At 52.3% G+C, this 12,340-nt stretch overlaps 1 protein-coding gene across 1 annotated transcript; it reads right to left on the bottom strand.

The window, feature by feature from the left end:
- Positions 1-4,569: 4,569 nt before the first annotated feature.
- Positions 4,570-9,559, bottom strand: IL17B (interleukin 17B). Its single transcript, XM_023227036.2, has 3 exons — positions 9,478-9,559; positions 6,932-7,221; positions 4,570-4,903 (listed from the first exon to the last, which is right to left on the bottom strand). Exons 1-3 carry the CDS (start codon positions 9,496-9,498, stop codon positions 4,672-4,674), a joined length of 543 nt encoding a protein of 180 aa, XP_023082804.1. The 5' UTR covers positions 9,499-9,559; the 3' UTR covers positions 4,570-4,671.
- Positions 9,560-12,340: the final 2,781 nt, after the last annotated feature.

Genomic DNA, 12,340 nt, shown 5'->3' with positions numbered 1-12,340 from the left:
TTTTGGACCTGTTCTTTTCTGTGATGGAAGAGCTAAGTCTTAGGTGCCCAGGGACCAACCACTACATTAGTATCTCCTGGGGAAGGGGAGGGAGCCTTGGGAAAGATGCAGATGCCGAAGTCCTACCAGACTTGCTAAGTCAGGCTTTAGGGAAAGGGCCTGGGTGCCCAGAGTAACAACACTGCCAAATGCAGGGGCAAAATACCCTTCCAGTTGGTGGAGGCCCAAGCTGGCTCTGAGGTGGTTTTTACTGTGCCAGGGTGATGGTAATGGCAGTGAAAGAAAGTACAAGTAGTGTGCACTTATTGATAACTATAGAAATTATGAAACTGACACATCAGTAAGAAGACTTTTTTTTTTTTTTTTGGAGACAGAGTTTCATTCTTGTTCTCCAGGCCATAGTGCAATGGCATGATCTTGGCTCACTGCAGTCTCCATCTCCTGGGTTCAAGCAATTCTCGTGCCTCAGCCTCCCAAGTAACTGGGATTATAGGCACCTGCCACCACGCCTGGCTAGTTTTTTGTATTTTTAGTAGAGATGGAGTTTCATCATGTTGGCTGGGCTGGTCTTAAACTCCTAGCCTTGGTGATCCACCTGCCCCTGGCCTCCCAAAGTGCTGTGATTATAGATGTGAGCCACCGCCCCCAGCCAAGTAAGAAGACTTTTGATGAAGAAGTAGAAAACATTGACTTAAGCAATAAAAAGTTTTTGTTAGTTATCATGGCTTTAAAGTCTAGGCATAGAGCACTGTGCAATCTCACAGTTCCATGATTTCTCTCGTGGTCAAAGATGGCTGCCAACACCTCCCAGGAAGAGAAGGTCTTCTCTCGTAAGCAATGAACCAGATTTTGGGCTCGGCCAGTTGGACCACCCCGAACCAATTCCTGTGGTCAAGGGAATGCCACATGCTGATTGGCTTGGGATTCAGATACAAAACCAGTAACTATAGTGCAGGCAGGGAGGGTGTGAGATTAAGCTGATTGGCTTAGAGCAGTCAGGTCCTATCCCTGGAGCAGAAGTGGTCTCATCCAAACTTCAAGGTCAGAGGGGGAAAGGGTATTGGAAAGAGAGAGGCACAATGTCAGCCACATGCAAATGGGGCTCTCAAGTCCAGTGAAATCGAAGTGTGTAATGGTATCTTTTCATGGTCTGTTTGAAATGAGGATGGCATGCGCTGTCATGGTGTAATTAATAATTGATATTGACCCAGCACTGGACAATACAAAACTTATCCCTGATAACCACCCCCTCCCTTGCATCCCTACAGAGAATATGTGCACAGAAGACACAAACCAAGGCAGTTAACATTCGATCCTCAGTCCTTGGCTGGGCGTTGGCTCCATGCCCAAGCATGACTGCATTGGAACTGGCTATGTCCTTCAGAAATCTCCTTTACCTGAGTAGGCCCAAACAGCTCAGAACCAAAGCCAGCCAAAATGCCCACACTCCCTGCCTCCCCAAGCCCAAACCTGATTCCTTGGAGGCAGGGAGGAAAGGACAGATTCCAGAAACGAGAACCAACAGGAAGCCTTTGCCCCGGGGCTCACCCCAGCCTTTTCAGGCCTGGACATAAGCCCCCAGCAGCTCACGGACCCCTGGAAGAAGAGAGCATTTGCAAAGACAGCCAAACAAAACAGGAAAAGGGCCACACAGCCTCAGTCCTGGATGCAGCGCAGTAGACGTTTAATACCCTTCATGGGAACTCTGCCTCCTGGAGCAGGTGACCCAAGCAAAATTTCAGGACTTTGGGGGATAAGGGGCAGCTGTAGAGGGTAGAATGGGGGTGGGTGATTGGCAGTGGCGAACCAGGGAGGTTGGTAAGGAATTCTTGGCTCTGACCCACCTATGAAGGCATAATAGAGGGAAGCAGGAGGCAGATCTTGGGCTCCCCCTAGAGGCGTCTGTGCACTCATTCAAACACGGCGCCCCTATGCGCACTGGACACTGCCAAGTGCTGGAGGTGCAGCGCTGAGCAAGGGATAAGGCCCCTGTCTCATGGAGTGTGAGCTTCTCACTAGAGGAGGCAAACATGAAACACACTTAGACTCAGACCAAAGGAAGTTCCAGGGTGCTGTGTAGAGCCAGCTCTCCGATGGATCTGAGCTTCCTGCTGCTTGCTGCCTTTAAACTGGGAGCATGGAAAGAGCCAGCTGGGCTTCGGAGCTCCGGCAGTGGCCAGCCCAGCCACCAAGGCCAAGCTTCTAAGTCACAGAATGGTAAGCCTGGAAAAGACCCTGGAGATCCCCAAATCCCACTTGTTCATTTCACAGATGAGGAATCTAAAGCCCAGAAGGAGGAAAAGGCATCATCCATCCGTATGAAGGTAGCTGGTGTTCATGGAGCATTTGGGGGCTCCTGATGCTTGGGTAGAAGTAAGACACCTGCCTCCTACCACAATGAGGGGTTTCCCCACCAGCCCCTATGCCCCAGAGCACCTAGGGTCTCCCAGGACTACAAGCAACCCTCCTGCAGCTCAATTCTTCGCACACCCTCACCCCACAGAAAGGGCTTGGAAGCTGTAGGCCCTTCATGTGGGGCTAAGTCTTAAGACCTGGAGAGCAGCCCCAAGGGTGGAGAAGCGGCTGCTGAAGGGATCAGCATGCGCTGGCACAGGAAGTCTGTTTTCCATGTGTCTGGAACCCAGCCGAAGCTTCCTGGGGTAATTTTAACCAGTATCCACTCTAGAACAATACCAAAAAAGGTAAGTTACTTACCACCCCAGGCAGGCACATACCTAATCATTGGCCTTTCATGAATTAGACCGTTAAGACATTCAGAGCTAAAACTGCTTTAAGCACTAAAGTTAGAGCAGCCAAGCCAAGTGTTCCTGTCCTGGGCCATTGGCCCTTTTATTAAAGTTAACTCTAAAGTGCTAGCTATTCTTACCCTCAGAATATAGTCTGAGCCCCTCAGCTGTCTTGTGGGAGAGAAGGTATTTTTAGACCCTACAACAGCTGATTTGGGATTTGCTGCAGGGGTTAGAGGGCCCAGGGGGAGGATTGAATTGCTAGGGGACAAAGGGGGAAGTGGGGAATTGCATCCAGGGGTCACGAGTCAGCACAGCACAGACTTTAGGATATATCAGCCCACACTGCTGTTTCTGGCTTTTGTTTTTTTTTTTTATTTTAACAGTCTCACTCTGTCACCTAGGGTGGAGTGCAGTGGCACAGTCATGGCTAACTGCAGCCTCAACCTCCCTAGGCTCAAGTGATCCTTCCACCTCAGCCTCTCTAACAGCTGGGACTACAGGCGCGTGCCACCATGCTGGGCTAATTTTTGTATTTTTTTGTAGAGACAAGGTTTTGCCATGTTTCCCAGGCTGGTCTCGAATTCCTGAGGCTCAAGAAATCTGCCTGCCTCAGCTTCCCAAAGTGCTGGTATGACAGGACTAAGCCAGCACACTGCCATTTTTGATCAACAGAGTATCTTAATATAAGCCAGTGTCCAGACCAGCAGCACCAGCATCACCTGGGAACCACCATTTATATATCAGAAATGCAAGAAAAACACTGCAAAAAAAAAAAACGCAAAGTATCAGCCTCCACCTGAATCAGAACCTCTAGATGTGGGGCCCCGCAAGCTGTTTTAACCATCCCTCCAGGAGATTCTGATGCTCCCAGGAGATTTGGAAGAAAGAATGATGACACTTCTCAACTTAAGAGTGTCTGTTCAAAACCAGGAATCCTCAGCTCTGAAAAAGTACATACATAAACATTTCAAGGATGCACAATCCCAGGTGAAAAGCACCTGCTCTTTGGCAACCCGGAAGCCTTTCTTTGGGTCTAAGTCTGATCTGCAGAGAAATCTCAGAGCTGAAAAATACTTTAGATCATCTCCTCCAACCAGAGCAGGTGTCTGCTCCATAATACCTTTAAGAAGCTTGGCTTTAACTTGACACTTTCAGAGATGGGGAGCTCCCGACTTCAAAAGAGCTTGTTTCCAGTGACCCTTAAGTGGGTAGAGTTAACTCTTGTTAACTCCTATATTGGTTATAGCAACCAAGTCACATTAACATGGTTGAAATATAGACTTATAAACCCAGATTAAAGGAAACACATGGGCCAGGCATGGTGGCTCACACCTGTAATCCTAACACTTTGGGAGGCTGAGGCGGGCAGAAGTCTGATCTGCAAAGAGGCCGGGGAGTTGAAGGTCAGCCTAGGCAACATGGTGAAACCCCGTATCTACAAACAGGACAAAAATTAGCTTGGTGGAGTGGCACACACCTGTAGTCCCAGCTACTTGAGAGGCTGAGGTGGGAGTATCCCTTGAGCCCGGGGAGGCTGATGCTGCAGTAAGCTGTGACTGGGCCACTTCCACCCTGGGTGACAGAGTGAGACCCTATCTCAAATAAATAAAGGAAACACATGATGGCCCTAAGTGGTAGAGGTGACCACATTATTTTCTAATAGGCCACCTCAGAACTCAGAGTGATGAAACTCAGAACCTTGGAGAACTCAGAGTGAGGAAAAAATCCTCCTTTACATTAATCTGAAATCTACCTCCCAGGAACCTCCTACCCTGGCCCTGGTTTTGACTTCGAAGCCACAAGAAGCAAACCCAAAGTCTTGCTTTCAAAAGTCAGTGTTTACTTTTCATAGGCCTTTCTTGGCACAAAGGTGCAGGGAGGATGGTCTCAGGCTGCTGGCCTGGCTTCTGGGCCAGGTGCTTCAGAAGATGCAGGTGCAGCCCACGGCAATGGTCTCCATGACCGCACGCTGGCGGCAAGGCCCTGTGCGGGGCGGTGGCGGGCAGAGGCGGCGGCGCACAGGCACCTGGCTGAACACCGGCACGCTTACCATGCTGCGGTCCTCCTGCATGGTGAAGGGGTTCACACAGCCCAGACACAGGCACCGTGCCTCCGGCAGGTCTGCGGGAATACGGCTGGGGTCGTGGTTGATGCTGTAGGGAGCAGGAGAAAGAGCAGAGCGGAAGGTGATCAGGAAAGGGGCAGTCAGCACCCATACCCCACACCCCTGCCTTGCCTAATCAAAGTTTTAATTTCCACAGCAAGACTGTGTTGGGCTGGAGGAAAGGCAGTAATCAACTCCATGGTCCGCGTGAGGAAACTGAAGATCATGGAAGGCAACTTGAGAGCCCCAAGGTTATCCAGCTTCAAGGTCACCAGTCACCCAGCTTCCTTCTTTCACACAGCCAGATGCCCAGCCCAGCACTAGGTTATGCTGTGGGGATCGTGAAGTAGCCTAAGGCCTCCCTCTGCCTGCCCCACCCCCACTGTGTTTATATTGTTGGGAAACTTAATCCACGGAAATAAAATGTGCATTATTTTTATTGATGCCTAATTTCCACTGGCAAAGAAGTCAGGAGGTCTGGGTTCTATTCTGACTTAATCTCCATTTATTCAACACTTACATGCTCACCACATGAGCAGCTCTGTCCTAGATTTTAGGTGTTCATTGATGAACAAAGCAGGCAAGTTCCCTCCTGGTGCTCTCACGGAGCCTCACATACAGGGACTTGCTTTGTGACCTGTCCTTTTCTGCACCTCGGTTTCCCCATCTGCTAAATACGGGACAAGGAAGTGGGTGAACTGGACCTGTGGACACAGAGCATTAGCATCACCTTATGCTTGGGAGCTTGCTAGAAATGCAGAATCTCCTAAATCTGAAGCTGCATTATTTTTATCAGATCCCTGAGTGATTCATGGGCACAGTCAGATGTGAAAAGCTCCGTTCTGGAGGATCTTTACCGACCCTTCCAGTGGTCATATTCTGGAGCTGCACTGTTCAATGCAGTCGCCACTAGTTTCATGTGTCAAATTAATCAGGCTGGGCACGGTGGCTCACGCCTGTAATCTTAGCACTTTGGGAGGCCAAGGCAGGTGGATTGCTTGAGCTTAGGAGTGTGAGACCAGCCTGGGCAACATAGTGAGATCCTATCTCTACAAAAATAAAAAATAAAAACATTAGCCAGGTATGGTGGTGCATGCGTGTGGTCCCAGCTACTTGGGAGGCTGAGGTGGAAAGATTGCTTGAGCCCAGGAGGCAGAGGCTGCAGTGAGCTGAGACCATGCCACTGTACTCCAGCCTGGGTGACAGAGTGAGACCCTGTCTCAAACAAAAAATAAAAAAATCAAAGTTAATCCTTCAGTCACAGTAGCCACATGTCAAGGACTCAGTAGCCGCATGAGGCTAGTGGCTACCGTACTGGCTTTACATCATCACAGAAAGTTCTGATGAACAGTACTATTCTAAAGTCTCAGGGTGTATGTCATGTGGCTGAAAAATCTCCGGCCTGGGTTTGTGAGTGAGGACCTCAGGGTCAACCCATTCCTTCATCTGTGGTCCTTTCTGTGGGTTAGGCACTGAGCGAGGAAGCGGAGCTACAACCAAGAGAGGACGCTGCTGCCATCGTTATCCAGGGCAGCGGGTCTTGATTCCCACATCACAGCCTGCTGTGCGCCCTGACCGCGTGGAGCTATAAGAAATAGTACTTTCTGGGCCTCGCTGCTGGAGGTTTGGATTGGGCGTGGGAATCCCTAGGTGATTCTGATGCTGGCACTGGGAAGGCCCAGGTCCAGCATGAGACACAGACGGGAACATGCATGGAAGTGCCACACCTGAGAAGGGCGTCAGAGGCCCACAGAGCAGAGGAAGTGACATCTGGGGAAAGCCTTGCAGGCACTTCCACGGAGACTCGAGGAACAATAAGGGCAGTGCTATGCATGGATTTCTCATTTAATAAGACTCTGAAGTAGGTACTACTATTGCCTCCATTTACATCCAGGAAACTGAGGCCCAGAAAGGCTAATCCATTTGCCCAAAGCCTCGCAGGGAAGTAAGAGGCAGAGCTAGGATCCGAACCCAAGCACCCAGACCTCTGAATCTGAAATCTCAACCATTACAATGACTGGGACGTGGGAAAGGCCCCCGCCCCCCAAAGACAGCTTGCCACCACTGCCCAGCCTACCTGTAACCCCAGGGAGACAGGCTTCTCTTGTTGGACATCCACAGCTGCAAGTTGACCTCACACTTCCTCTTGGCCAGCTCTGAGCTGTTCCTCAGCTGGGCCACCATCTCCTCGATGTTCCTCTCATACTCTTCCATGCGGGCGTACGGTTTCACCCGTGACACCAGGTCCAGTGGCACCTGGTGAGGGCCAGGGGCCAGCGGCCCAGACCGCCCTTGCCCCTTCCTCTTGCTTTTGGGGCTCCTGGGCTGGCCCAGCCCCAGGAAGATGGAAATGGTAAGAAGGAACAGCTGGGGAGGAAAGCCACAGGTCAAAGGTAGGAGAGCCAAGTCTCTTTCTGGGCCAAGACTTGGGATCCATGGTCCTTTCCCATTGCTCTTAGGGGTCTCCCAGGCTCCAGTCTGACTCTGCCCACCATCCCCCAGCTCTCCCTCCTCAAATTACCCCGTTTCCTCTCTCTTGTGTGCTCCAGCCTCTGGTCTTCTCTCAGTCTTACTCCCAGCATGTTCCCTCCTGCCACACGGACTTTGCACAGCCTCTGCCTGCAGCATTCTGCCTCTTCACCTCCTGGACACCTTCCACCCCTCGTGTGTCAGCTTTAGCGCTGCTTTCTTAGGGATGTCTCTGGACTTTCTTGGGCTCTCATAACCCACACGCCTCTTGCATGACTTCAGTCTTACAGTTTGTATGTACGATTCTTTTATGTGTCTGCACCCAACTCAGCATGGACTCCGTGAGAGCATGTGTCTGTTTCCACACACTGTCATATCCCCCGTGTCTGCATAGCACATTCAGTGAACACTCGCTGAGTAAATGAATGGCTGTCCCCATCGCTGCCCTTCTGTCATTTATGTCTAAGAAGGAAGACAGTGAACAAGAAGACAAACACTCAGGTCTCACTAGTGACAAGTCCAGGATGGGCCCATTCAGGGTGTGGCTGGAGAAGAGTGGGGCGTCCTGCTTAGCTGTGCAGGGACAATGGCCTGGGAAACTTTTCTGGGTAAGGGACTTGTCAGGTGAGGCATGGCAGGCATGGGCTGAGGGAGTTGAAGTATGACAGGTGTGGGAGGGGTGGGTTGGGGAAGATGAGAGAGGAGATTTGAACTGGTTAAGAACTTTGCTGAGGCTAGGCGCAGTGGCTTACGCCTGTAATCCCAGCACTTTGGGAGGCCAAGGCAGGTGGATCACAAGGTCAGGAGATTGAGACCATCCTGGCTAACATGGTGAAACCCCGTCTCTACTAAAAATACAAAAAAACTAGCCAGGCGTAATGGTGGGTGCCTGTAGTCCCAGCTACTCGGTGCCTGTAGTCCCAGCTACTCGGGAGGCGGAGGCAGGAGAATGGCGTGAACCTGGGAGGTGGAGCTTGCAGTGAACAGAGATTGCACCACTGCACTGCAGCCTGGGCAACAGAGTGAGACTCCGTCTGGAAGGAAGGAAGGGAGGGAGGGAGGGAGGGAGGGAAAAGAGAAAGAAAGAGAGAAAGAAAGAAAGAGAAAGAAAAACTTTGCGGAATGGCATGGAATGTTGATTAAGAGTGGGTGGGAGAAAGGGGATGAGATGAAGTTGGGAAGATGGGCAAGTTGTGGGCTAAGGACGTCCTGTCCACCTGCACTGCCCTCCTCCCCTGAGCCTTCCCTCTTCCAGTCATCCCCCAAGCCCTCCTCACACATACACACCCCACCCATTGCCATCCACTTCTCCCTCCCAGCACCACAGCATCAGGAAAGCCTTTGGCTCACAAGGAAGAGGACTCAGGCCCGGCAGAACCCAGACTCCCCAGGAATCCAGAGAGAGAAGGGACGGTGCCTGCGTGAGAGGCAGAGCTCCCAGGATGGAGGCACCTCTGACTCCTCCTAAATTGAGATAGGCGCCATATGTTTCCTGTATGCCTCAGCTCACACTCCACAGCCCTAGCCCATGCCTGCTTTATCCAGGCTACCCAGCAAGTCTTGACCCTAGGAAACAAGTTTCAGCAGAGCCCCTCTTGGCAGAGGTATTTGCTGGCACAAAATCTGCAACAGAGATGCCAGTTGCTAAATTCTTCCTTTTTGGTCCTAGATTCTAGTGCAGAAAAAAATGTCTCCCTAACAATAGGCTCTCTCATCAGAGTTTCTCACAGGGCATTCTTAAACTCTGGCTCTCCACTCGGAGAAACAGAGAATAGAATCAAAGTCCCCCTCGCTCACTCTCCAGATCGACACTGAGAAATAGAAGGACTTGCCCAAGGTCACACAGCCAGGACCTCAGAAGCCAGGTCTGTTTGGAAAAACCCGGCTGACTGAGTTTGCCGGGATCTCCCCAGACGCCTCTGGTCTGAAAAGGCTTCAGTGTGCCCCGGCTGAGCCCCGTTCAGGAGCCTGCACTGCTCGCCATGGCTACAGTGACCAGTCTCTTGTTTCTTTCTAGTCCTGGGGGAGAAGACAGAGAAGTTGCCTCTGCAGATTCCAAACCAAATAGAGGCAGCCATTAATCAATAGGAAAGAAAAACTGACATATTTGGGCTCTAAAAAGGGGTGGGGGTGCGGCAGGGAAGCTCCACATACCAGGTTGTGAGGCCAGTCCATTCCGCCAAGCGGCAAGGTCAGCCTGCAGCTGCTGCCCGCCGGGAACCCCAGATGCCGCCGAGAAAATGGCAGCAACAGGATGGAGCGAAGCAATTATAGCTCAACTGGGGGCTGCTGGGGGAGTGAGTGGGTGGGCCCCCAGCTGGCTGAGCCTAGCGCAGTGGCAGACAGTGAGGGGCGTGGGGGCAGGCCAGGAGCTGGGCTGAGGTGCCCAGGGGCTGTTGACCGAGGGACAATGCCCTGTGTGTCTGGTGGGGCTCTGGCTGGTGGCACCTCCGCCTGTGGCCTGCGGCCGGCCGCCCAGCCAGCACCCACAGGGCCAGCTAAGACAATCAGCTTCGTTTGCTTTGGGGATGGCAAGGGGTTGAGGGTGGAGGAGGGATGGGCCGTTGGTTGGTCAGGAGAGCAAATGTTCTCAAATTGTGCTGGCCAGAAGCGGGACACAGGCCCCATCTCCCAGGGAAACAGCCTGAGGCGCTCCAGCCTCTGCCGGCCCCAGGTGAGTTCAGCAGCCCTAGGAGACCAAAGCCCAACCCCTCTAGATCACAGGGAAACTGAGGCTGGAGCCAGAAAGGGACTTGTCACTATTAACAGTGAGTTAGAGGTGTCAGAGCTGCTATTCCCACCCTGTCCCCATCCAGGGTTCTATCCACCACCCCATGTTGTTTTTCTTGGAGTATTTTCTGCACAATTTCAGCCTGCTGTGAACATATTTCTGAAGCTGTATGCCCTCACTAAGGCCAAGTTTCAGATCCATGAGGACTTATGGCTGATTGTTCTGGCCTTCCTGACACAGCACTCTCCCTCCTGGGGTGGTCTCCACTCTCAGAGCCTGTGTGGCTACATGTGAGCTTCACCGTCAGCCACAGTTCCCTCCTCCGTAAAATGGTGGGTGTACCAGAAATAGAAGGTGGCCTGGCCCATTCCCTCCTGAAATCTTTCTGAGCCTCAGTTCCCACATCTCTAGAATGGGAAGAATCATGGCACCCTCTTAAAGCTGCTATAAGGAATGAAGGAAATAACCTATGTTAAATAGCCGGCAACAGTACCTGGCGCATAGTAAGTGCTCAATAAACACTTAGCAGCTGTTTATTATAGAGATTATTATAAAATAATTGTCTAATGATTATTATAAATATTAGCTGTTCTAATTAGCATTAGAGGTAGCACGGTTCTCATTTCTCTACTGACTCTCCCTTCAACCCCCTCAGGCCCACCCTCCTGGCTGCTGAGAGAGGTCTAGGCCTCCAAGACTCAGGCCACAAGTTTGTGAGGTCAGATGACCCCAGGGTCAAAGGTCCTGGAATCACATGCTCAACTGACCAGCTCCTCTGGCCAGTGTCTCTCACCTCAAGTGAACAGTCCAGCCCGACGTGAGTGGGCACATCCACCCAGGGAGGTAGGAATGGCGGGAGGGAATGTGAGGAGGACAGAGGAGGGGCATTGTGAACAGACACTGAGGATGGCCCTGTCGTGCTGAGGGCCGGTCTTGGCCATTTACAGGAATCGTCTGAGGGGAAGAACGCAGGGTGAGAGGCGCTCCTGAATGTCACAAGATTAATCTGTCCAGGGCAGGCTTCCACAGCATAACTGAGACGCTGGCTGGGGCTTTGAGCATGAGAGATGCCACCATATTTGGTCAAATACTAGACAGGGCTCTATTCTATCGTTGGAAACTCCACAGGGAGGGGGACTCTGAAAATACCTCCTCAGGCAACAAGGGCCCCGCCCCCACCGCAGGCTGTCCCGGCCCCAGCCCCATAGGCGGCGGGGCGGCCTGGCTGTGTTCTGCGCTGGCTCTGCACGCGTTCTGCTGTTGCTAGCAGTGGGGTCCCACAGACATGCAACTGGGGTGACCCTCCCATATCCACAGAACAGTGGCAAATTAAAAGATGGATCCTGGGGTATGGGAGACCCCTGAAACCCACACATTCTCCTTACCTGCTGGCAATACACACCCTTCACTTCTGCCTCCCCAAGCCAGGACTTACTCGTCAGCTTCCCCGGCTCCAGCTGCAGAGCTTGCTACTTGAGATTTCAGGCTCCCAGCCCCAGAGATGCTGAAGTAGCGGCACAAAAATCTGCATCTTAGCACGAGCCCAGTCTGAGCGACACGGGTCCTCACCCATCATCTGGCCCCCTCCTCCCACCCATTTCACTACAAGGAGACTTGGGTAAGGGAGGGTCCTACCCCAGCTCACACAGTGCGTTTGTGCAGAGCTGGGAGCAGAACTCCGTCTCCTAAGTCATTCATCGCTCTTCCCTCAGACTTTATACAAACAGCTCCGGGCCAGGCTGGGCCTCCTTGCTGGTCTGGCGGAGACCAAAGAGCCAGGCCAGTCCTTGTGGGGGCCCCAGATCCTTCACAGTGGGGAGGGGAGCTTTGGGGTCTCCTGGCAGATGCTGTGAGGAGTCAGGCATGGGCCCAGCAACAGTCATTGGTTTTCCCATTCCTGGCCATCTGAGACCAGGAGGGAGACCCCTTCTTCCAGCCTTGGTTTCTAGAAACCCCTGGAGGGTCATCTGCCCTTCTCGATGTCCTGAGTGTGCACCCAGGCAGGCTTGTGGTACCCAGCCCCAGGACTCAGTGCCAGGCCTGAGAGGGAGGCACAGGAACTGGGCTTCCGGGGCTCCCACCCCACAAGCGAGGCTGGGTTCCTTGGGTCTTTACACGCAGAGGATGGCCATCATGCGTGAATGAAGGACTTGGCAGATGAGCTACAGGAGAAGGAGCAGTGAGTGACCAATGTCTCACTCAGAGCCCTCTACGGCAGGCCCCGTCAGGAGCAGTGCTGCACTCACCAGCAGGTGGCGCCACTAGAAAGCCAGCCAACCCTGAAAA

Source organism: Piliocolobus tephrosceles, chromosome 4, assembly GCF_002776525.5.
Source record: "Piliocolobus tephrosceles isolate RC106 chromosome 4, ASM277652v3, whole genome shotgun sequence".
Taxonomy (NCBI): domain Eukaryota; kingdom Metazoa; phylum Chordata; class Mammalia; order Primates; family Cercopithecidae; genus Piliocolobus; species Piliocolobus tephrosceles.
This window is presented reverse-complemented; position numbering and strand designations above follow the sequence as displayed.

Coding starts and splice junctions, on each gene's coding strand:
- IL17B (XM_023227036.2), bottom strand. CDS start 9,498: ATGGACTGGCCTCACAACCTG. Junction 7,222..9,477: donor TGGACTGGCCTCACAACCTG/GTATGTGGAGCT, acceptor TTTCCTCCCCAG/CTGTTCCTTCTTACCATTTC. Junction 4,904..6,931: donor CTGTCTCCCTGGGGTTACAG/GTAGGCTGGGCA, acceptor TGCTCCCTACAG/CATCAACCACGACCCCAGCC.